The sequence below is a fragment of the Vicugna pacos genome, unplaced genomic scaffold (assembly GCF_048564905.1).
Source record: "Vicugna pacos unplaced genomic scaffold, VicPac4 scaffold_234, whole genome shotgun sequence".
In the NCBI taxonomy this organism is placed as follows: domain Eukaryota; kingdom Metazoa; phylum Chordata; class Mammalia; order Artiodactyla; family Camelidae; genus Vicugna; species Vicugna pacos.
The window spans coordinates 76,089-101,587 of NW_027328913.1; the positions used below are offsets into that span (position 1 = coordinate 76,089).

Below are 25,499 nucleotides of genomic sequence, written 5' to 3' on the forward strand. Positions count from 1 at the left end.
GAATCACAATGCTGTACACCAGAAACTAACACAACATTGTAAATCAACTATACTTCAATAAAAAAGAAAACAGTATTAAAAAGAGTAACTATAATATTAATAAATATACAATGTAAGAAGTAAATAATGACTATACTTCAATAAATAAGTAAATAAATAATCTTTTCAAGTAATTGCTAATACTTCTGACTAGATCTAAAGGTCATTGGCACTTTAGGATGGATTAAATTAATCTCGGATTGTGTCCTATCACTCGGTGATGATAACTGCAATGAAGAAATTGAAGTTTTGATTGGGTGAGGGTGAAGCAAGTCATGTTGAAGTAATGGCAGCACTTTCATTTATAGGCAGGCCTGAAGGCGAGGGAAAGGGTGCTGATAATGAAAAGCTGGGGGCACTCGAGGGCAACAGGTACAATATGCCAAAGATAACTCAGCCTGTTTCAAACTTTTCCAGTGAGAGAACTGTGTTCAGATTTCTTCAATTGCATGAGATCCTATTTATACTGGCAACTTTTTTTTCATACTGGCAACTTTACTTTAACTTGTCCTCAAGAACCTTGCCTTTCATACCTTACTCCTAATTCATTTCTACTACTGGTGGTCACCTCTGTGAAGAGGAAACTGTTAAGCAAATATGGCCGGCTGGCCCTAGCTCAATTTGTGAAAAGAGGCAGCTCTACCTCTCTCACCTCTATTTGAATCTTAGCAGGGCCTTTAAAGCCTTAACCTAGCAAGCATTCCCCAAGAGGAAGGTTTTCTGATGTTTTGTTTTGTTTTGGTCTAGAAGGTTTTGAAAGCTCACCTGGGATGTTGCTACCACTGCATGTCCTTCTCAGAGGTTAGCCAAGGTGCCAGTATAAAAGGGAGGCTGGCCATCTAAGTGGATACCTCAGTGATTTTACTCTCATGTTTCCATTTCCAATCCTGTATCATCACCCTGAATAATCCCAAGGATTTCAGAAGGAAATAAAAATTCACTTTTCCTTACAAATAGGTTTAAAACCCTTTCCTTAACTCTAAGTGTTTGGTTTGGGAATCTCATACACATTGTATAGGGCTCCCCAAATGCAAGGAAAGCTCTTGTCTCCATTTAACTCATTGGGGTAGACAATCTATAAAGAATGCTTCATAGACTATAAAAGAAAGGACAACAATTATATTCCTTTTTCTGTTTCTCATCCTCACTAAAAAATACAGCAGGTGGAGTGAAGTTTGAAGGAAAATAGATTTCTTCCATCTCACTCTTAGTGAATGCATGGTGCTGCTTCCAATCCTGCCCCATTTTTTATTAAAAAAAAATAACATCTAAAAGCACATGGTAGCTTGGAACTGCTGGTAGAGGAATTGGGTGATTTAACAAAAGAGACACTGACAAAAACACACTTTTTTTTTACAATACTATAATTATAAAGTTGAAGGCACATCCTTGGCAGAATATGATCAATTACATGCTTATGGAAAAACAAACTACTGAATATTTTGACTACAGTAGATGATTATTGCACAACATCGTCCACTGCTGTTTTGGGTATCAAACAATGTTTAACAATGGTTAGTTAGACATTTCTTTAACTAAAAGCCTAAGGTTGAGACGCCTGGTTTTGGCCACAAAAGGCATTTATTATCAATGCCATTACAGAAGCTCTTTTAATTGAAGAACAAGAATTCACGCTTTTGTGCTTTATCTGGTTATTCATGCCAGATAAACTTTCAGAAGGACTACAGAAAGTTCGGGTAAAAACAGCTAATAATTTGGCATGAATCTATATTTTTTATATTTGGTAAAATAATATTTTTAATATAGAAAAGTAAGAAACAAAAAAATCCAAAAGGAGTGATTTTAGGAATGTTTCTATTCTTACGAAAATAACCAGTAATCAGATGCCTCACCCAAAGAAAATAACAAAATAGAGCAAAATAAATATTAAGAAAAAAAATTTTAAAGCAAGAGTCACAAGTAATGGGAAAAAAAATCTCTAAGAACATACATTCTTGATTTTTAAGCTGTGTACATAAAGGATATGCTTTAAATTTTTGGAAACATCTTGTCTACACTGCTATTTTAAGCATTCTGAACAAAGAATATGTCTGATAAAAGAGTAACTTTTAAAAAGTTTAAAGCACAATATAAAATTATTTGTTCACAAGGCATCAAATCTAACACTCTAAAATGCTGATACTAAACTAGGAAAAATAACATTTCTATTTTCACAAATGACAACCATACTTCTTTAGACTATAACACTAAATAGTTACATTTTAACCTTTGAAATTTAAAAGGCATCTTTGGATATTTAAGATAAAAGGCGCCCCTTAGTTGAGTCTAAGTCAGCACTCAATACAAAAACGTTTTTGTTATCTTTCAGACTGAGGGCATGGTTGCTGACGGAATACAGAAGAGTGACAATGGAACAACAAACAAAAACCTTCAAATATAAAATTCATATATAAGTCCATTTTCCTTCTATATGGGATTTGTGTATATACGTCATGATATGAATAAACATAGACACATATGCACACATTGATCAAATTTGTTCTCACTAGTAACTCATTACTAAAAGCCAGTTACTAACTGAAAGCAATGTTTTTGATCCCCTCTATATATCACCTCTCTCTCCTGTGAATACAGCTGCTCTATGATGCTAATGGGAGTTTAGAATTGCGTAAGATTTGTGGAAGAGAATTCAAAGATGGTTATAGATATTTAAAGCAGGATTCTTCCTAAGGAGCATGTTTTCTGTTCTGGTAGTAAGGGCTGAAATTATATCCTTGATTTTTCCCAGATTATATAGGATCCTTTTCTTATTGCCCTATACCATGTGTGGTCCATTGGCATGTGGGGCCAAGAGGACAACTCTAACACACACAATAATAAAAGTAGTAACTGGCTATATTCAAGTGCTTCAGAGAAAGAGAGAGAGTGAGAATGAGGGGAAGAGGGAAGGGAAGGTAGGGAAGTGGGTAGAAAGAGAGAAAGGTATTTCTTTTTTCAGAAGTCTATATTATGCATTTGTTGTATTAGCTATTTCTTCTAGAAGAAACAAGTTGTGGTATGACAGGCCACTGGAATTAAAATAAGAAACAAATATTAAAATTCAAACTGAAAACACAGACGATGGCATAGGCATTGGTCTAAAACTGAGCCTAGACACACAAACTCATTCATATTTCATGAAAATGGGTTTACTTTTCTTTATCAAGTTTCAGTTCTCTCTTTAAGATAGTTGAGATAAAAATGACATCTTTTCCAACTCTGAAAAGTTAGCATGGAATTATGTTATAAACTTTCTTGTGTATGTATGAAAGGACAAGAGAAAAGGTAGGAGAGGAAGACACTCATCCTCCACTCCCACCTGATTTCAGACTCTGCCCTGATAAAATGATTTTTAGTATTTATTAGTGATCTCAAAGAGAAATAAGAACTATCATTTACTGAGTACAAATCTTATGTGCCAGGCATTGTGCTAGCAGCTTAATCTATGGCATGGGAACAAAATATTATGAATTTATTTATGAGTTTTCTTCACTTACATAATTCTGTACATGAAATCCATCTTACAGTTAACAAGGAAATTTAAATAGTGATACAAGCACCAGATCTCTGGCCAGTGTATTAATTCCCAGGCACTCACAGGGGAACTTCTAAATTTATATGACAAGGAGAACAAGCCCCTGAATTTGTTGACCACACTAGCTAGCAAGTGCAAATGTTTTAAATTAGAGAAAAGTATAGATTTGCCTAAAAGGTATTACAACCTAGGGAAATTTTCATTTTTGTATTACAACTGATTGTGTTTTTGGTAAGAGCAGCTTTGAGTAATAACATTATTTTAAAGTCATTTTGAGAGATTATCTAAAACACTAAAAGATAATGAAAATCTATTAAATTATAAATACCAGCTAAGGTCTTGCATCCTCTCCAAAAAAGGACAAATTTAGTGAATACAGGTAATTTTATATGACCTGTACATGTTAAAGATGGTAGTGTCAAGCTTTGAAAAAAATCAATTGTAGAAGAGGCTCACAATCTTAAGCTTCTGGACTGAGGCTGACAGACTACGCTAAGAACAACTTATAGCTGAACAACTCAGCAGGAGTGAATTGAAAGCTTGTGCAGAGCTAGGGAGTCACTGAAGGAAGAATCTGATATATTCCTTACAACAATGGGAAGATGGGAAGCATGGAACCCTATGGACCCTTATGGTCTTTTGAGCTACAAGATAAAGAAACGAACAAGATACTGGAAAAGTGTCAGTTATTCCTGTCAATGAGAAACCATTTATACTTAGCTCACTCGAAAGAAGATAACAACAACAACAACAAACAACATACTGGGGCATCTAAGAGAGCAACTGCAAAGATAAAGATGCAGGAAGAATGGAGGCAGGGTGAAGAAAGCCTGTAATAAATAAGGCACACCTATTTTGAAGTAGTTTCTACTGTTTTCCTTCTAAAACTAGATGCTTCAGTGCTTTGAAAGCCATTGCTTCCAATCTGGCAGGGCTGGGGCTCAAGAATCTCCTCAAGATTATGTGCTCAAATCTTCAAATTTTTAATTATCTTTTTCTTGAACTTTATTTTGGTCAGAAAATTATCATTTTAGCAGCAAGTCAGCAATCTTCACTTATAGGACTGGTAAACCTCACTGGTCTATCTTATCTGTTGCTAGTGAAAACAAGAAATGCTGGAAATTCATTTTCAATAAAGCTAGGTTCTGAGCTGATGCCCTGAAAAAGATATTTTTGCCATTAGACACATGCAATTCAAATAGATACCCTAACATAAGAGCATGAGATCAACATAAAATTCTGCAATATTGTAAAAAGCTAAGGTGACCATGAATGCTGTGTCAGTGCAGAACAACTTCATCAAGCAGCACTCTGCGGCCTATTACAACGCACTGTCATCATCTTCCCTGAAGTCTCCCACCAGGAGTGAGTGCTTATCAGGTTCACTGGTACCAACGCTGTTTAGTGACCGTTTATCAGACAGTAGTGAGTTTATGGAGGCTCTGCTGTAATTAACAATCCGGTCCAGCAAACCCAGTTTAGGAGAATTTCTTGAGGTATCATCTATTCCAACATGAACACTTATTTCCGAAGGGCTTTTCTGTCCCATCTGGCTTCGAGCATGCAGTTCATAATTCTCGTAAGTTGGTTTCCTGTAACTGGAAAGATGCAAAAGTACACTCGTTTGAAATAACCAAATGTGAAAGAAGCACTTGTTACATTCAAAAATGAAAAGAGATTTGCCTGGTGTGAAATGTATAAAGGTGATCCCTGCTAGGAAAGCAGCTCAAAAGGAGTTGTGTGGGGTCACGTGATCAGAAATCCTACTTCTCAGAGCCAGTGTACTAGATTTCACCCTATTCAGTGCTTGTGGTTGCTATATTTAGACTACATAAGGTGATAATTGCATAGTTAATATTTATTATTAAGAACAGTTTAGGCTTATCATTGATTGCTACAAGAATAAAATCTAGCAAGACTGACTATGGATAAAAAAAGGACTGTAAAATAGAAATGTGAGCAAACCGTCATACTTACAGTTTAAGGAAGAGAGAAGAAAGTACTACTGAAACAGATGAAGCAGCCATTGCAGCAGATCCCATCCAGGGCTGCAAAATCAAACCAATGGGCATAAAAACCCCTAGGAAACAAGTTTGGATTAATTAGAGCAGACAGTACTAAACAGGTTACCAATGTGTTCCTAATACATATACAGAAATCATTTCCTTGTTTGATATTTATTCAGCAATTTACCCTCCTGTTGGTGGAGATTTATGTCGTTGCCAATTTTCACTAATAGAATGTTGCTGTGAACATGTGAACTGTGTCTCCCAGTCCATGTGTTTGAGAATTTTGCTAGGGTACATACCTAGAAGTGAAACAGCTGAGTTGTAACACAGGCACACCTTCAACTTTAGGTAGATATCCCTCAGTTGCTCTCCAAAGTGTCTGTACCATATCCTAATCCCTCCAATAGTATATGAGGGTTCATATTCTACAACCTCATCCACTCTTGGTTTTGACAGACATTTTAAAATTCACTCATATGATGGGGATGAAGATAGACTTACTATACTTTAAATTTTTATGTGCTTATCTATATTTTCTACTTTTTCTACAGTGATCATATATTACTTGTATAATTACTTAAAAATAACTCGTTCCGTGAATTAATCTCTCTGGACTTAATTCTTTTATACTTTGTCCTCTCAGCATCTGTGTGTCCCTGTTGATAAACAGTTCTGTCATTTTTCTCATGTCATTCCATGTCTCTGTCTCTTAAACAAGAGAAAAGAAGAAAGTGATAACTATTTCTCTTATGTTATTACTAACGCCTACCAAGCCCCTAAGTAATGGGGATGATCAGATGCTTATTAAACAATCCTAAACTGCTTTTTCTTGGTCATATTCCCTTGTTCATTTTCTCTCTCTCTCTTATCTGGTACCCAAACTTAAGAAAAAAACTGCTGGCTATTAGCATATTAAGAAAAGTCTCTGTATGCAACTATGTAACAAGACAAAAACTGATACAGAGTAAGTATATCATTTTTCCTTGTTTATGTAGGTTTTAAATTTTTCAAAATACATAATTGGAGGAAAAAAATAAGGTAAAATAAAATAAACCTGTCAGAATGCATATATATTCTAGGCCATGATGAACATACTGAAAATTTAAATTATTGATTTTAATATTACCTCTTACCATACCAGCAGGCTACATAAAAAGCTGAGCTCAAAACTAATAATAAGAAGACTAAAACTTCCAATATGACAGGTCTCTAATGACTTCAGAAAAAAAGCAATACAAGTTAACTGTCACATACCAGCAGCTATGGGAATTCCAATCAGATTATAAATTAGAGCAAAGACAAAATTTATTCGAATCCTCTTGACTGTCTTCCTTGATAAGTCAATACTCGCCACAACATCCAGAAGATCATTCTGAGAACAGAAATATGTGATATTAGCAAGAGACTCTACTTATATTTGATACTATATATACTGAAGATGATGTGTACCTTAGCATAATATGTGAATTAACTACAAATTTCAGATATTGTCAAAAATTTGAGTCAGCCTTCAAAGATGTTTGTCAGGAATTTTTCTCAGGGCTCTGAAAACACTTTTAGGGTTGTATGCTGGTATAGGGACTAAATCTCATTAGAATAACGTCAGCAAGTATTTGTTGAAGATAATTTTATTGTAAGTATATTCCCAAATCTTATTCACTTTAGAAGCTTGTCATTCTTACTTGCTTCACTGAACTGAGAAGGTCTGGAAGTATTAGTAAGACCTCTCAAACTCCCATCTTGAATTCTCCCCGTTTCTATGGCTGGGAGCATGGGAATTAGAAGGACAAAATCATTGTGTTCAATATACTTTACGACACTGTCCCTGACCATGTAGATAGCAGTCTCACACTCCTCAAAGTTCAGGCCACAAGACTTACCCTTATCAAAACCACATCAGCTGCTTCAATGGCTACATCTGTGCCTGTGCCGATGGCAATCCCAACATTAGCCATCGCCAGAGCTGGGGAGTCATTTATTCCATCTCCTACCATTGCTACCTGTTTCCCTTCCTCCTGAAGTTGCTTCACCTTAGCAACCTTGTGGGAAGGTAGAACTTCAGCAAACACCTTAGTAATGCCAACCTATGTGAGGAAAAATAAACTCCATTAATTTCAAGAAATATTATTGAGTACCTGAAATATAACTCAGCAATAATGAGCCATCATTTTCCACCTATCAGATGTCCAAATTTTAAAAGACTAATAATATCCAGTGATAACAAGGGTATGGGGAGATGAGTTCTCTTATACACTGCTGGTGGGTGTGTAAATTGGTATTGTCTTTTTGGAGGGCATTTGGCAGCATCTATCAAAGTGCACAGATCATTTGGTTCAAGTAATTCCACTTCTAGTTATAGTTTGGACATATATGCGCATATATAAAAGGATGTATATCCAAGGGTGTGTATTACTGCCGTATTTGTAACAATAACATTTCCAAAACCATATAAATGCCCCATTATTAGAGGAATGGTTAAGTAAATTATGATATATTCACACCATGGAATTCAGTGCAACAATGGACAAAGCTCTGAGGCATATATGATGTTATCTAAAAAAAAAGTAAACTGCTGAACAATTTGTACAAAGTGATCCAATTTATGTTGAAAATACCAGAACTATACATTTGTATATGAACATATATGCATATGAAAAAGTATAAAGGGTAGGGCTGGACAGGGAGTTTGGGAAAAGGGTGACTTCAACTTTTTACTTTATAGCCTTCTGTATTTTCATACAAGAATCTATTTATATATTATTTGTGTTATTTAATAGAAGAGGGGAGAAGGCATTCCAAAGTAGAAAAGACCAATATGAGAAAAGTTTTAGAGGTAAGGCAAATGAGTGGGTCAGTAGCAGAAAAATGCTATCAGAGTGATGCATTAGGAAGATGGTTCCATCAGTTGTACTTGGGATGGACCAGAGAGAGATGTGCATGGAGCTACGGCAGTATTTCAGGCATGAGAGGATGAAAGCCTGGATAGGGCTGGCAGCACTGGTGAAGACTGTGAGCAACATTTCAAAAGAAGCATCAACAGAAACTGTGTATGATGTCATGCAAGCATCTCATGAACTAATAAGCAAAAAGCTTTTCATTTATAACAGTAGAGACAAACCCCAAAGTCCTTCCTGAGCAGTGTGCCAGTTCTTCTTTAAGGAACCAGCTATGGCTACTCAGGGACAATGAAAATAATAGGTAATATAATTTTTTTGGCACTTGAAGGCAAGAAAGAAAATATACATGAAGAAATAGAAGTTAACACAAACTCCCACCCCAACAACTAAGTAAACCCATTACCTGAGAAGCAATAGATCTAGCTGTTTTACTGTTGTCTCCAGTCATCAGAACTACTTCTAAGCCCATAGACTTCAGAATATGGACAGCCAATTCTGCTTCAGGCTTCACTGTATCAGCAATAGCTATCAAGCCGCACAGCTCATCTAATATAGGAACACCAGAAAACAGAATTTGGAATATGGTGAAAGCAGAATAATATTCTGACTTAAAATTTCAGAAAGAAATGAATTTTAAGTGAAGTTGTTCAGGAGTTGGCTTAACTCAAAATATCCCCAAAATCACATGAACTTTATACCACAAACCCTGCTGCAAACCTCCATATTTAGTTGTGAAAATTTCACAGAGTGAGGTAGGGATTACTAACGAAGGTAATAATAAGAAAACAAAAAGAGAGACTTTACTGGATATTAAAAGACCCATTTTCTTTCTTTCTTTCTTTCTTTCTTTCTTTCTTTCTTTCTTTCTTTCTTTCTTTCTTTCTTTCTTTCTTTCTTTCTTTCTTTCTTTCTTCCTTCCTTCCTTCCTTCCTTCCTTCCTTCCTTCCTTCCTTCCTTTCGTTCTTTCTTTCTTTCTTTCCTTTCTTTTTCTTTTTACATTTTTTATTGATTTATAATCATTTTACACTGTTGTGTCAAATTCCAGTGTAGAGCACAATTTTTCAGTTATACATGAGCATATATATATTCATTGTCACATTTTTTTCCTCTGTGAGCTACCATAAGATCTTGTGTATATTTCCCTGTGCTATACAGTATAATCTTGTTTATCTATTCTACAATTTTGAAATCCCATCTATCCCTTCCCACCCTCTGCCCCCTTGGCAAGTACAAGTTTGTATTCTATGTCTATGAGTCTGTTTCTGTTTTGTATTTATGCTTTGTTTTTGTTTTTGTTTTTGTTTTTTAGATTCCACATATGAGCAATCTCATATGGTATTTTTCTTTCTCTTTCTGGCTTACTTCATTTAGAATGACATTCTCCAGGAGCATCCATGTTGCTGCAAATGGTGTTATGTTGTCGGTTTTTATGGCTGAATAGTATTCCATTGTATAAATATACCACATCTTCTTTATCCAGTCATCCACTGATGGACATTTAGGCTGTTTCCATGTCTTGGCTATTGTATCATTTTCTTTCTTTAGAGAAGTATTGGCCAAAAGCCCCAAACACTTCAGCTAATTTAAAGGCAAATGAAACTGAGAACTAATTAATTTCTTTTTTGTTTTTCTTTTTACGGTGAAGGGGTGGATGGAAACAAAACTGGTATTTTATACTGGGAGAAAAAAATCACTGCAAGGAATTATTTTACATTAAAAACAAAAGTAAATGGTATTTTCTACTTCTTCCTGGACCTAAAAAGCCCACAGTAAGATACTGCCTTCATATTTAGCAAGAATTATAAATGTTGACTAATTAATCTCAAAGCTGGAAATTTACCCTAAGAAATAATTTAACAAAAAAGCACCTAAAATCTCAAGGATGTTTATTGTAGTGTTATTTACAATAATATAACATTAGGAATAGCTTAAATTTCCAAGGGAATTATTAAACTAATTATAGTATATAAGTCTGATAAAGTATACTGCATTAAAATAGAATTGGAAAATTATTATTAAATAAAATAAGGTAAAATAAAATAGTATGTGTACAAGGGATTAAATTTTATTCAATTTTATTGAGGGAAAATTAATATACAATATAGTGCACCCATTTAAAAACAGTATATGTACTAAAGGGGAAAGGGAAGGGAGGGATAAATTAGGAGCTTGGGATTAACAGATACAAACTACTACTATATACAAAACAGATAAACAACTAGGTCCTAATGTATAGCACAGGGAACTACATTCAATATCTTATAATAACCTATAATGAAAAAAATATGAAAAAGAACATACATATATGTGTATAACTGACTCACTATGCTGTACACCAGAAATGAATACAACATTGAAAATCAATTATACTTCAATAAAAAATAAAAATAAAAATAAAAATAGTATATGTACTAATATTGTAATTCTGTACATGTGCATGTATATATACCCAGAAATGGAATATGTGCAATTAAAACTGACCTTGTTAGGATGATGAGATTATGAGTAATTTTTACTTTGCTATAAATTTTAAACTTTGTTTTTCTTTTTTTTAATTTTTAAAATTTTGTTTTTCTTTGTTTGGGGGGAAGGTAATTAGGTTTCTTTTTTAACGGAAGTACCGAGGATGGAACCCAGTACCCTGTGCATGCTAAGCGCTCTGTCACTGAGCTATACCCTCCCCCTGCTATAACTTTAATGTTACATTATTTTTAGGTTGAAAAAAATTCTTGATTAGCCTTTTTTAAAAACATAGCCTATATGAGACTGAACACTGAATAAACCTGACTTGATTGCCTTGGAGTCACCATCTTCCCGCACAGCTTTGCTGGGTGAGAGAAGACGATGGTGGTGGCAAACTCAGTGACATGACGCTTGGCACACATTCCTAAACTCTTTGATTGCCCAAGGGCATACAGCACGGCCTTGGATAAGTACAGACTGAACTAAGGACTGTGCTTTCTTAGTTTCTTGCCAAAATTGGCTGTCTTTTGAAAAAGACTATAAATGTAGGAATCTGAAGTCCCTACTACCATTAAATCTTCCACAAAGAGCACCTTGAACTGGAAGGCTTACTGAGGATTTCATTTTAATACTCTGGTTGCCAATTTTGAAGGAGAGAGGAAAAGTAGAATTGGAAATTGATGAAGGAATTCTGATTGAGGAAAGGAGAGGAGGAAGGGCAGGAGAACCTTGATGAGTGATGACATAATTAATATACTTCAGCCTTTGTTTTCTCTAGTGAAGATTCTATGTTCTCCATTGTTTATATTTGGGCATAATTTTAATTAAATAAAGCATAGTCTTTAACTATTGTAAGGGCTGCAGGGGTACAATAAGCAAATTCTGCTCCCAAAGTTCACAGAGTGCAGGCAGCTGGGTACTACTTTGAAAGTCATCAAAAATGTGGAGAATAAAATACTTAAGACCAGAAAAAAAAAAAACGCTATAAAGGAAAATAACAAAACCAGGCAAATGCAAGAGAATTTGAAATTAATCAGTAACAATTATGTATTGCTGATATTTTACTTTGCATTCAGGCTACTTTTGAATAACCCTCATAGTTCAGATGTCTCTCAAAAATACACATAAAATAATAACTGAGATCACGACATTGAGTCATAGTGTACTTATGGAAAACCTTACCATCAATTGCCACCAATACAGCAGTCCGACCTTTTCTCTCATGTTCAGTCATAGATCCGTCTACATCATTATTAATGACAAGACCATTTCTAATCATCCACTCCCGGTTACCAATGAGAACTTTGTACTGCTGAGCATTAAGAGCATCTGAAAGAAAGTACAGAAGTAACATTTAGTGAACTTGTTCAATACTTATAACAACCCTGTAAGGGACATTCCTCCCGTCTAAACTTGCACACTCAGTACATCAGTTTGTTTGTTTGTTTGTTTGTTTTGGTAGAACACAGCCTATGACAGTAATTTTCAAATGTTCAAGGAATATACTCTGCTCTTCCATGCCTCTGAGTGTTTAACAAACTCCATTATAGTCTTCAGGAGCCAATTCAAATGTTTCTTTCTTGGTGAAGCTTTTCATTTGAACTTTCCATATGATCTTTCACAGCAACTGAATTAAATTCAAAGTAATTACTGTGTATCAGTACAACCATCAATAGTTAGACAAGAACACAGAACCATACTGATGTCTCATTTTAAATGTGTGACCACTAGCTTTAACTGGACTCTTAGTGCTATCTGGCAATTCTACTACATTCTCCTAGTCCATTCATTCTCCATTCCTTCCAGATGGCTATTTAGATCTTCTTTTTTCCCATTCTCATACCAGATGACGACTCTGCTTCCTATTTCAGGAAGAAAATAAAAGCCATCGGAAGAGAACTTCCACAAACTCTCACTGCCACATCTACCCAACTACCTGTGCCTGTGTACACACTGATCTAGCTTCTCTTCTGTTATTATAAACTGCCTCTACTTCTATTTAAGGCCAACTTCTCTGCTTGTGTACTATATCCCCCTCCTTTGCCTATTTTAGAACATCTTTCTAACAATTCTCCCCTCTACAGCATAATCATATTTTCTGTTTCTGCTATACATAGCCTTATCTTTAGAAAGGAAAACAAAACAACCCTCTCTTTATCTCACTGACCTCTCTAGCTCCTGCCCCATTTCTCTGCTTCCGTAACAGCAAAACTTCTTGACAGCGTCATCCTTATTGGCTGCTTCCAATTCATACCTTCCCATTCTCTCGTGAACCCACTCCAATAAGGCCTTTGTCTCTATTACTCCAAAGAATTGTTCACATAGTACACCAGTGATCTTTAATAAATCTAATGACTGATTCTTAGTCCTCAGCTTACTTGCCCTATCAGCAACATTTAACACAGTTGATCATTCCCTCCTTGAAATACTTTCTTTGCTTGGCTTCTGGATCACCACAGTTTTAGAGTCATCTTCTCACTCACCACCTCTCAGTCTTCTTTGCTGACCCTTCCTCATCTCCCTGATTTCTTAATTTGTAGTGTTACAGGACTCAGTACTGAAACCTTTTTTCCCCTCTATCTACTCTCACTCCTTGGTGATCTTATCCAGTCTCATGGCTTTAAATACCATCTATATCAGTGCTGTCCAATAGAACTTTTTGTGATGATGGAAATGTTCTACATCTGCTCTGTTTAATACAATAGCCACTAACAACATGCAGCCACTGAGCACTGAAATGTGGCTAGTATGGTTAAAGGCTGAATTTTAAATTCAGTTCAATTTTAATTAATTTAAATTTAAATAGTCACATATAAATAGTGGTTACCATATTGGACAGCACAGATCTATAAATGGATGACTCCCAAGTCTTTATCTCCAACCCAGTTTGTTTCCTTGGAACTCCAGACTTGTGTAGCCAACTGCCTACTTGATATTTCCATTTATATGACATCTCCAATTGAGTATCTAACAGGATCTCAAACTTAACATGTCAAAAACTGAACTCCTGATCAATTTTCCTCAATATTGCCCCTCCTGTGATCTCCCCCATCTTGTTTAAATGGTAAAACCATCCTCCTAAATTGCTTAGGCCACAAATGTTGGCCTAATTCTTGACTCCTGTTTCTCTTATACCTCATTTCCAATCTGTGAGCTTAATCTGTCAGCCAGCTCTCCCCAGAAGATACACTCAGAATTTGACCACTTCTTAGCACCTCTACTGTTACCACACTGGTCCAAGCCACCAATGTCTTTCACCTAGATTACTGCAACAGCCCATTAACTCATCTCCCTGCTTCTGCCCTTGTTCCTACCCACTGCAACACTGTATTTTTACTAGACCAGCCCAAGTAATACTTCTTAAACATTAAGTCAGATTCTGTCACGCCTATACTCAAAACCCTCCAGGGGTTAGGGTATAGCTCAAATGGTAGAGCACTTGCTTAGTACACACAAGGTCCTGAGTTCAATCCCCAGTACCTCCTCTAAAACTAAATAAGTAAACCTAACTATCTCCCCAACACAAAAATAAATTAAATTAAAAAAAAACCTCTCCAGTGGCTTTCCATCTCAGGGTAAAAACCAAAGTCCTTTCAATGTCCTTACAAGATTTACTCCTGTGCTACCTACCTTTCTGACCTTGTCTCTTACCCCCTTCCTATTTATTTACTCTGTTGTAGCTATACTGTTCTCCTTACTGTTCCTCAAACTAATAAAGCACACTCCTCACTCAGGGCTTTTGTACTTAACATTCCTCCTGCCTGGAATGCTCTTGTCACAGACATGCACATGGCTTTCCCCTGCCCCCTCCTCAGGTTTTTGCTCAGAAATAGCCTTCTCAATGAGCCCTACCCTGATCGGCCTAGATAAAATAAGAAGCATTCCCTATACCCCTTGCCATTCTTTTTTTTTATAGCACTATCTCCATCAGACGGACTATATTTTCTTCTTTATTTGTTCACTGTCTTGTGTTCTCCCACCAGGAATGTAAACTTCATGAGATAGGGACTTGGTCTATTCTGCTCACTTTAGTGTTTTGAACAGTGCTTAATAAAAACTGTCAGCTGAACAAAATTACTATGTGTCAGTGTGCCTGATACTAGGAGTTTATAGACAAATAATAAAGAAATCATAGTTTAGTAGAATCAGGTAGGTAAATGAAGAATCATCATGCAGTGTGCCTAGTACCTCCAGAGATTAAGTAGAGTTATGACTAAGAAAGAAGAGAAAATATCTCTGCCTATGTATGTCAGTCACTGAAGGCTTCACTGAAGAGAGATGTGAGCTGAGTCTTCAAAGATGAGAAACCAGTAATATGCATGAAATGATGCACTGTAAGTAGAAACTCTAAGTAGTTCCATATGGATGGAACACAGGTTACATGGGTGGCAGTGGAAAAAGGCAAGATGCAGGGAGGCAGAAGACATATCATGGGGTACAGATCTTGAACAAAGTCCAGAGAGGACTGGATTCTATCCTGTAGGAGACAGAAAGCCTGTAAAGCCAGGATTCTTAACAGATTTCCATGGAGGGGCTTTAAGATATATACAAACCTCCAAAACATAAATTTTCTGAGGGGTGGGCATGGCTTTTACCATATTCCTCCAAAGGTTCATGACTCAAAAATAGGTTATAAACTACTGCAATAACAAGTTATTGGTCAAAAAGTGATATAATCAGGTTTGCATGTTAACAAAAACACTCAAGCACAAATGGGTGGGGAGGTCCAAGTACATTTAGATGTGCATATCATGTTTTTGGTTAGGTGGATAAACCAACAAGAAACCTGAGAAGCAGGCCTTGGCTAGAAGAAATGGACTTTAGAGTGGCAGTGGAAACCTACAGGTGGTAGAATAAACAATGAGCATGAATGAGATTGTACACAGAGAGTATGTAAAATGAGAAAAAGACAAAGGACAAAACCCTGAGGACACCCAACATTTGAGAGCAGGAGAAAAGAGGAGTCAGAGGAGGATTAGAAAGAACAGCCAGGTAAGGTTAGAGGAGAATCTAGAGAAAGCAGGATCATGGAATCAAAGGAGAAAAAGTTTTTTTAGGAAATTAGAAATGGTTACTATTGTCAAATGTCTTAGCGTGGTCATGCATCAATGAAGACTGAAAAGTGACCACTGGAGAGGGGAATAAATGAGGTCATCAGTGGACTTAGAATAGTTTCACTAGTATGAATGGGGCAGAAGCCAGACTGTGCAAGGAAGAAGTGGATTCAGCAAGCCTAGACTACTCTTTCTAGAAGCTTGAATATAAAGGAAAAGAAAGACAGATAAAATCTAGACAGGCATACAGTGATTTTGATGGAAGGAATATTTACATGTTAAGGAGAAAGAGCTACTACAGAGAGCTGTAAATGAAGGAAGCAAGGGGACATAAGAAAGTGAAGTCCTTGAGGAATCAAGAGAGGATGGAATCGAGTTTGGCCAAGATGGCAGAGTAGAGGGACGCTCTTAGCTCACCCTCTCCCACAAATACACCAAAACTCACATCCACGGACCCATCCAACCAGAGCACCTGCAGAACTCCAACAGAACATCGTCCTCTTCAAAAGATAAAGATGCCAAAAAAAAAAAAAGACAAAGATACCAAGAATCTGGTAGGAGAAAAGGAAAAAAAGAAAGAAGAAAAAGCAGAACAGTGTGGGACTGGTCTTGCGGGGAGGGAGCAGCACAGGAGGCATAGCATTCATTTGCTGAATCTCCCCATCTCCAACGGAGAGGTCAGCGGGACAGAGGGGGAGCCTCTGAGGCTCGGATCCGTATGGAGCAGCCCTTGACCAACAGAACTAAGTTAAACAGGCACAGAGGGTCTCCACAACCACCAGCCCTAAAGGCAAAGAGGCAGGTGGGGGACAGGACAGGCTACCCGAGCCGGGTGGAGGACTGGGGCAGGCTGCACAGAGGCAACCCTGGGGGACTGCACGGTCCTGCATGCTGTGGATGAGTGGGTACACAGGGCAAAACAACCAGGGCCCTCCATAAAACAACACGGTTGATGTGCCCTGGGGGGAAGGGTGCCATAACCCCTAGCTCTGAAAACCCACAGAAGGTTTTCAGGAGAAGAGAGGTGGGTGTCAGCCACAGCTGACATATCCTTCAGTGCTTAGCACCCAGGCAGAGGTGAGGTCGAAACCTGAATCTGTACCTAAGGGCTTAGCAGCCTCATAGGCGAGATGGAGACTTGTTTACAGCCCAAGGCAGATAGGACCTTTCTGCCCTGGTACCTCTGAGAACTCTTGCCTCCAATACAAATGAACAAGGAGCTGAGTTCTGGCACAGAGCAGGCGCGGGGCTATTCTGCCATCTTCCCAGAGCCTGCCTAGGGAGCATGGATCTGAGGTGGAGAAGACAGCTGCACAGAGCAGGGGAGCAACCAGTACCAGGAGAGGGCGGGTGGCCACCCGCCTTCCTGGCATGAGTGCAGCACCTGACCATGATGCTGGGACAGGGAGTGACTTGCCCGCCTACCTTGCCCGAGCACATCATCTGACAGCACCAATGGGAGAGGAAGTAACCCGCCTCCTACTGTGCTGCTGGGAGGGGGCACAACCTGCCTGCCTACCCTATGGGACCACAGCATTAAGGGGGGGCGTGACCCACCAGGAAAAAACGTAAGAGCACAGCACCTGACCAGTGTTAGGAGGTTGTGTGATCTGCTTGCCAACCTGCACTGGGAGCAGCACAGACCAGGGGCGCTAATGGAGGGCATCTAGAAGGAGCGAGCTGAGTTCACGCAGCAGGGCAAAGACAGAAACATCTCTCGATAAAATCATAAAGAGCACACAGTCTCCACAAGAACACATCCTCCTTTTTCTTTTCTTTTTTCTATTTTTATCATTTCTATTTTCTATTACCTTTTTAATTTTTACTTTTTAAACAATTGTATATGTCTCCAGTTTTAATCCCTTTAAATTTTTTCTTTTAAAATACTTTTATTATTATTGTTTTTTAAAATCCACCTCATTTCATTTTTATTTCTCTTGGTTTTGATCTCCTGTTATTGATTATACTCAGGTTTCAATTTTTTTCTATTTTTTTAAGGTTTTTAAAAGACCTCTCAACTCGATTGCTATTTTGCTTCAACTTGCTGTTCTGTTATTGATTATACACTACTTCAAACCTTTTTTTCCTCCCTTCTTTTCAAATTCTTTCTCACTCTTTTTAACTTTTATTCCTGCATAGGCTTTAGATAGATAAATAAATAAACTCCTTAAGGACCATAATAGATAACTGATACTCCATAAGCCACAGTGCCAGAGAGATATGAAAAAGATGATGAAGCAGAGGAACTGTTCCCAATTAAAAGAGCAGGAGAAATCCCCTGAAAGAAGGATCAATGAAACACACATTGATGGCCTACTGGATCAAGATTTCAAAAAAGGAGTGATCAAAGGACTGAAGGAACTAAAAGAGATAGTGTTTAGAGTATGAAATATGTCAAAAAGGAAACTGAAGGTATAAAGAAGAGCGAAGTAGAATTGGTAAACTCATTTGCTGAGATGAGAGCTGATCTAAAGGCTGTACAGAACAGGCTAGATAATGCAGAGGAATCAATAAGTGACCTAGAAGACAGGACAACAAAAAGCACCCAATCAGAACAGCTGAGAGAAAAACAAATAAAAACAATGAAAACAATATAAGGGATCTATCGGATAATATAAAGTGTGCCAATCTATGCATAATAGGGGTTCCAGAAGGAGAAGAAAGAGCAAAGCAGACTGAAAAGGTTTTAGAAGAAATCATGACTGAAAACTTTCCAATCCTAGAGAAGGAATCAGATATCCAAGTACAGGGAAGTTCAGAGGGTCTCAAACAGGAAGAACCCAAACAGACCCACACCAAGACATGTTATAATCAAGATGGCCAGAGTCAAGGATAAAGAAATGATCCTAAAGGCAGCAAGAGAAAAACAAAGAGTGAGTTATAAGGGAACTCCCATAAGGCTCTCAGCTGATTTCTCTACACAAACACTATAGGCCAGAAGCGAGTGGCAAGATATATTCAAAGTCCTGAATGAAAAAAAGATGCAGCCTAGGATACTTTATCCAGCAAGGTTATCCTTTAGAATACAAGGAGAGATAAAGAACTTCACAGACAAGCAAAAACTAGAAGAGTTTAGCAACACTAAACCCATGCTAAAAGAAATATTGAAAGGTTTACTCTAAATAGAAATGAAATGAGAAAATCATAACTGGAAAGTTGAAAACTACCATGAATTACAAACAGAATAAACATGAAATTGTAAAAGAAGACATCTAAATCATTAAGAGTGGGAGAGGGAGGCAGGGAAATATAGTTTTATTTTCTTTGTTAAATTTTTTGTTCTCAGCAGGATGGGTTTGAGCTTATATTACTATCTGTATAATACAAACAGTTACAGCAATGGGTTAAAGACTTACAAAAAAGGGTAACCACAAGCCAAAAACTTACAAGTGAGTCACAACAACTACATAAAATCCAAGATAATACAAAGGAAATTTATCAAAACACAAAAGGAAGAAGAAGGAACAAAGAGGAAATACCAAATCAACTGCAAAAATAAGTTCAAAATGGCAATAAACACACATCTATCATTAATTACTGTAAATGTTAATGGACTAAATGCTCTGATCAAAAGACATAGAGTGGTAGACTGGATAATAAGCAAAAACCTTCAATATGCTGCATACAAGAGACCCACCTCAGGGAGAAGGACACATACAGATTGAGAGTGAAAGGATGGAAAAGGATATTCCATGCAAATGGAAAAATTAAAAAAGCAGATGTAGCAATACTGATTTCAGACAAAATACACTTTAAAACAAAGGTCATAAGGAAAGATTAAGAAGGACATTTTATAATGATTAAAGGAGTAATACAAGATGAGGATATTACACTCGTTAATATATATGCACCCAATATAGGAGCACCTAAGTACATAAAACAATTACTAACAGAAAGAAAGGGGGAAATTGATTGGAATACAACCATTGTCAAAGATTTTAACACCGCATTAACATCACTAGACAGATCTTCCAGACAGAAAATAAATAAGACAACAGAGAAATTAAATGATACAATAGAAAAATTAGATTTGGTGGATATTTTCAGAGCATTACATCCCCCAAAACAGGATATACATTCTTTTCAAGTGCACATGGAACATTTTCTAGGATTGCTCATGTACTTGGACACAAAAAAAGCCTCAACAATTTTAAGACAATAGAAATTATCTCAAGCATCTTTACTGACCACAATGTCATGAAACTAGAAATCAACAACAGAGAACAAAGGAGAAAAAAAGGAAAGCATGGAGGTTAAACAACATGCTATTAAAAAACCAATTGGTCAATGAGGAAATCAAAGTTGAAGTTAAAACATACCTTAACAAATGAAAATGAAAACACAACCACACAAAATTTATGGGACGCAGCAAAGGCAGTGCTAAGAGGAAAGTTTATAGCAATACAGGCCTTCCTCAAGAAAAGAGAACAATCTCAAATAAACAATCTAAGCCACAAGCTAAAAGAATTAGAAAAAGAAGAACAAAAAACCCCAAAAGGCAGCAGAAGGAAGGAAATAATAAAGATTAGGGAGGAAATAAACAAAATAGAGATTAAAAAAACAGAAAAAAAAAATCAAACCAAAAGCCAGTTTTTTGAAAGAGTAAATAAAGTCGACAAACCTCTGGCCAAATTCACAAAGAAGAAAAAAGAGAGAGTACAAATTAGCAAAATAAGAAAGGACAATGGAGAAATTACAACAAATAACATAGAAATAAAGAATATCACAGGAGAATAGTATGAAAAACTATATGGAACCAAAATGAATAACCTAGAGGAGATGGACAAGTTTCTGGAAACATACAGTCCACCAAGACTGAACCAAGAAGAAACTGACCACTTGAACAAAACGATCACTAGCAATGAAATCGAATTAGCAATAAAAAACCTCCCTACAAGTAAAAGTCCAGGACTGGATGGCTTCACCGGGGAATTCTACCAAACATATAAAGAAGAACTCATACCAGTCCTTCTCAAATTCTTCCAGAAGATTGAAAAGGAGGGAACACTCCCAAGCTCGTTCTATGAAGCCACCATCACCCTGATACCAAAACCAGGCAAAGACACTACAAAAAAGAGAATTATAGGCCAATATCACTGATGAACATAGATGCCAAAATCCTTACCAAAATGTTAGCAAGTAGAATCCAACAGCACATGAAAAAGATTACACATCATGACCAAGTGGGGTTCATCCCAGGGACAGAAGAGTGGTTCAACATACGCAAATCAATCAATGTAATACATCACACCAACAAGAGAAAGGACAAAAAGCACATGATCATCTCAATAGATGCAGAAAAAGCATTTGATAAAAATCAACATCCCAAGGGGGTGGGTGGTGGGAAGGGACAGACTGGGATTTTAAAATGCAGAATAGATAAACAAGATTGTATTGCATAGCACAGGGAAATATAAGCAAGATCTTGTGGTAGCTCATACGAAAATAAAATGTGACAATGAATATATATATGTTCATGTGTGGCTGAAAAATTGTGCTCTACATTAGAATTTGACACAACATTGTAAAATGACTATTACTCAATAAAAAAAGTTAAAAAAATTCAACACCCATTTATGGTAAAACTTCTCACCAAAGTAGGTATAGTGGGAACACATTTCAACATAATAAAAGCTATATACGACAAACCTACAGCCAGCATAGTACTCAACGGTGAAAAACTCAAAAGCTTCCCACTAAAATCTAGTCAAGAGAAGGCTGCTCACTATCATCACTCCTATTCAATATAGTCTTGGAAGTCCTAGCCACAGTAATCAGGCAAGAGAGAGAAATAAAAGGGATCCAAATTGGAAAAGAAGAGGTAAAAGTGTCACTATATGCCGACGACATGATACTATATATAGAAAACCCTAAAAGGTCCACACAAAAACTACTAGAGCTGATCGAAGAATTCAGCAAGATAGAAGGTTACAAGGTTAACATATAAAAATCAGTTGCATTTCTTTACAATAACGATGAATTAACAGGAAAAAAAAGAAAGAAACAATCCCCTTTAAAATAGCACCCAAAGTAATAAAATACCAAGGAATAGATCTAATCAAGGAGGTGAAAGACTTACACACGGAAAACCATAAACCATTGATAAAGGAAATTAAAGAAGACCTAAAGAAATGGAAAGATATCCCATGCTCCTGGATTGGAAGAATCAGTATTGTTAAAATGGTCACACTGCCAAAGGCAATATACAGATTTAATGCAATCCCTATCAAATTACCCAGGACATATTTCTTCAGCAAATGATGATGGGAAAACTGGACAGCAGCATGTAAATCAATGAAGCTAAAACACTCCCTTACATCATACATAAAAAATAAACTCAAAATGGATCAAAGACTGAAACATAAGACAAGATACAAAAACACCTCTTAGAAGAAAATATAGGCAAAACATTATCTGACATATATCTCAAAAATGTTCTCCTAGAACAGTCTACCCAAGCAATAGAAATAAAAGCAAGAATAAATAAATGGGAGCTAATGAAACTTACAAGCTTCTGCACAGCAAAGGAAACCATAAACAAAACAAAACGACGACGTATGGAATGGGAGATAATTTTTGCAAACGATGAAACCAACAAAGGCTTCATCTCCAGAATATATAAGCAGCTCATACAACTCAATAAGAAAAAAACAAACAACGTAATCCAAAAATGGGTGGAAAACCTAAAGAAGCAATTCTACAAGGAAGAAATACAAATGATCAATAGGCACATGAAAAAATGCTCAATATCACTAATAATCAGAGAAATGCTAATCAAAACTACGATGAGGCATCACCTCACACCAGTCAGAATGGCCATCATTGAAAAATCCACAAATGACAAATGCTGGAGAGGCTGTGGAGAAAAGGGAATCGTCCTACACTGCTGGTGGGAATGTAGTTTTGTGCAGCCACTGTGGAAAAAAAGTACGGAGATTCCTCAAAAGACTAGGAATAGACTTACCATGGGACCCAGTCATCCTGCTCCTGGGCACATATCCAGAAGGAACCCTACTTCAAAATGACACCTGCACCCTAATGTTCAAAGTAGCACTATTTACAATAGCCAAGACATGGAAACAGCCTAAATGTCCATCAACAGATGACTGGATAAAGAAGTTGTGGTCTATTTATACAATGGAATACTCTTCAGCCACAAAAACCGACAACATAACACCATTTGCAGCAACATGGATGCTCCTGGAGAATGTCCTTCTAAGTGAAGTAAGCCAGAAAGAGAAAGAAAAATACCATATGAGATCTCTCATATGTGGAATCTAAAAAAAAAGAAAAAGAACATAAATACAAAACAGAAACAGACTTATAGACATAGAATACAAACTTGTGTTTGCCAAGGAGGGGTGGTAGGAAGGGACAGACTGGGAGCTCAAAATTTGCAGATACTGAGAGGCATGTGCAGAATAGATAAACAAGATTATATTGTGTAGCACAAGGAAATATATACAAGATCTCATGGTAGCTCACAGAGAAAAAAATGTGACAATGAATATATGTATGTTCATGTATAACTGAAAAATTGTGCTCTACAATGGAAATTACTACAACATTGTAAACTGACCACACTCAATAAAAAATTAAACATCATAATTTGCATCAATTATAGACTGATTACAAACAAAATATTGTAATTAAAAAATAAACACACACCAAAAAAAAAAAAAGAGGATGGGCTCTAGAGCAAAGATGAGGGGATTCATTGGGCAAGATGAGGGATTCTTCTTCCCCTGAAAATGGAAATATTCTGGGAGGGGGAAATAACCTGAAAGAACACATGTCTTAGAACCTTCAATTTCTGTGTCAAAAGTAAGCCAGGTAATTCACTTAGGGAAGTAGAGGGAAGGCCATAGGAGATTGTGAAGGATACAAAAGGTTTGGAGCAACTGTAGTGAGAAATAAAAGAAGGACAGCTGAACTAAGATGGAAGATCAGTTAAGGCTAGATTTCATCACCTTATATTGGAATCATGGAGCACAATTGGAAACTGTTCTTGAGAAACCTGAGTGAAATAATTAGAAGGCCTACAGTAAAACAGCTTTGAGAGAATAAAACCATGATGCCAATTTTTGTTTCTTATGTAACAGTTCAGAATTATAAAGTTATATATGTTAATAACTGTCTCATAATTGGCAATACAAAGAAAATTAGCTTACTTGAGAGCTGAGCATCAATGATCATGGCAGACGAAGGTGATGGCTGTTCATTACTTGCATCTATTTGAATAATGTTATTTTCCTCTATCTTCCAGTTATTCTTATGTAGGAAGCCTTCAATATTGGTGACTTTACAGCTAATACCACAGCCTGGCACAACCTGGAAATCTGTACAGGTACCCAAGGTTTCAGTGTCCAGCTCCTAATAAATAAACAGAAGAATTTCCTCTGCTGTACTAATAATCCAAGGTCATCATTAGCAAGATCAAAGATTACTGCTGGTTAATTCTAAATATTTAGACACATGCTACATGCCTGCTTAATTCTAAATGTTTAGAATAAAACTGTCACTCATCATTGCCTATTTGACAGTAGATTTCGATAAGGATGAAGGAACAGAGCATTGAGTATAACGTTGAAAATTACAGGAGAACCTCAGAATCCTTTGTTTTAATCTGACTCTGTGAGATTTATATCAAGTTTAGGGAAAGAAAATGTGGAAAGTTAATCAATATTCTCTGTCCTTTCCAGCAGAGAATTACAAGTTAAATATATTCTACTCTCAGGTCAGTACAGGGCAAAGTGTAACAAAGAATGGGGCCTTTAGTTGCCAGAGGGCCTCTCTAGTACGACTCTGTGTCCTTAGTTAGCCAAAGAATTTTGGTGGCCATCATTGTTTCCTGGCTCTTTAGATCTTAATCCTCTCAGTTGTTTGATTTGGGTGTAAAAAAGCCAGGTTAGTAACAGGCAATAGGTAAAAAGGAAAGAACAAATAAAGAAATGGCAGCATCGATGGTAGAAATTGCCAGTTTAACTGTAAAATTAGGTGAGATGATTTACAAAAAATTTATATACAAATCAATGAGAAAAAGGTAAACAATCTTATGAAAAAATAGGCAAAGGTTGCCAGCATACAGAATATAGAAAAAGAAATTCAAATGGCCAATATACGTGAGAAAAGATGCTCAACCTCATTCATAATTTAAAAAATGCAAAGTAAAATATTAGGCACTATATATAAAAATAGATTAAAAACCCCCAAATTTCTTCTGTATAGCACTGGGAACTATATTCAATATCTTGAAATAACCTTTAATGAAAATGAATATATGTATGTATATGCATGACTGGGACATTATGCTATACACCAGAAATTGACACATAGTAACTGATGGTAGTTCAATTTAAAAAATGCAAAGTAAACCATTAATGAATAAATAATTTTTACTTACTAAATTAAAAAAAAATAAAGTATTAGTAAGAATGTGGGGAAATGGGCATTCAACTTCAGGTGAAAGTATAAAATGGTACAGCCTTCTGTGTGGGTGTTG

General features: G+C 36.5%; 1 protein-coding gene across 1 annotated transcript in view; it reads right to left on the reverse strand.

Moving 5' to 3' along the window:
• Positions 1-1,391: 1,391 nt before the first annotated feature.
• Positions 1,392-25,499, reverse strand: part of LOC140695478 (copper-transporting ATPase 1-like) — a 34,701-nt gene continuing 10,593 nt past the window's right edge. Inside the window, exons 10-16 of the mRNA XM_072958215.1 lie at positions 24,169-24,370; positions 12,126-12,272; positions 8,884-9,026; positions 7,464-7,667; positions 6,838-6,955; positions 5,552-5,654; positions 1,392-5,172 (exon numbers count right to left, since the gene is read on the reverse strand). Of these exons, the coding sequence (XP_072814316.1) occupies positions 4,896-5,172; positions 5,552-5,654; positions 6,838-6,955; positions 7,464-7,667; positions 8,884-9,026; positions 12,126-12,272; positions 24,169-24,370 (1,194 nt within the window). The 3' untranslated portion in view covers positions 1,392-4,895. The remainder of the gene's footprint in view (positions 5,173-5,551; positions 5,655-6,837; positions 6,956-7,463; positions 7,668-8,883; positions 9,027-12,125; positions 12,273-24,168; positions 24,371-25,499) is intronic.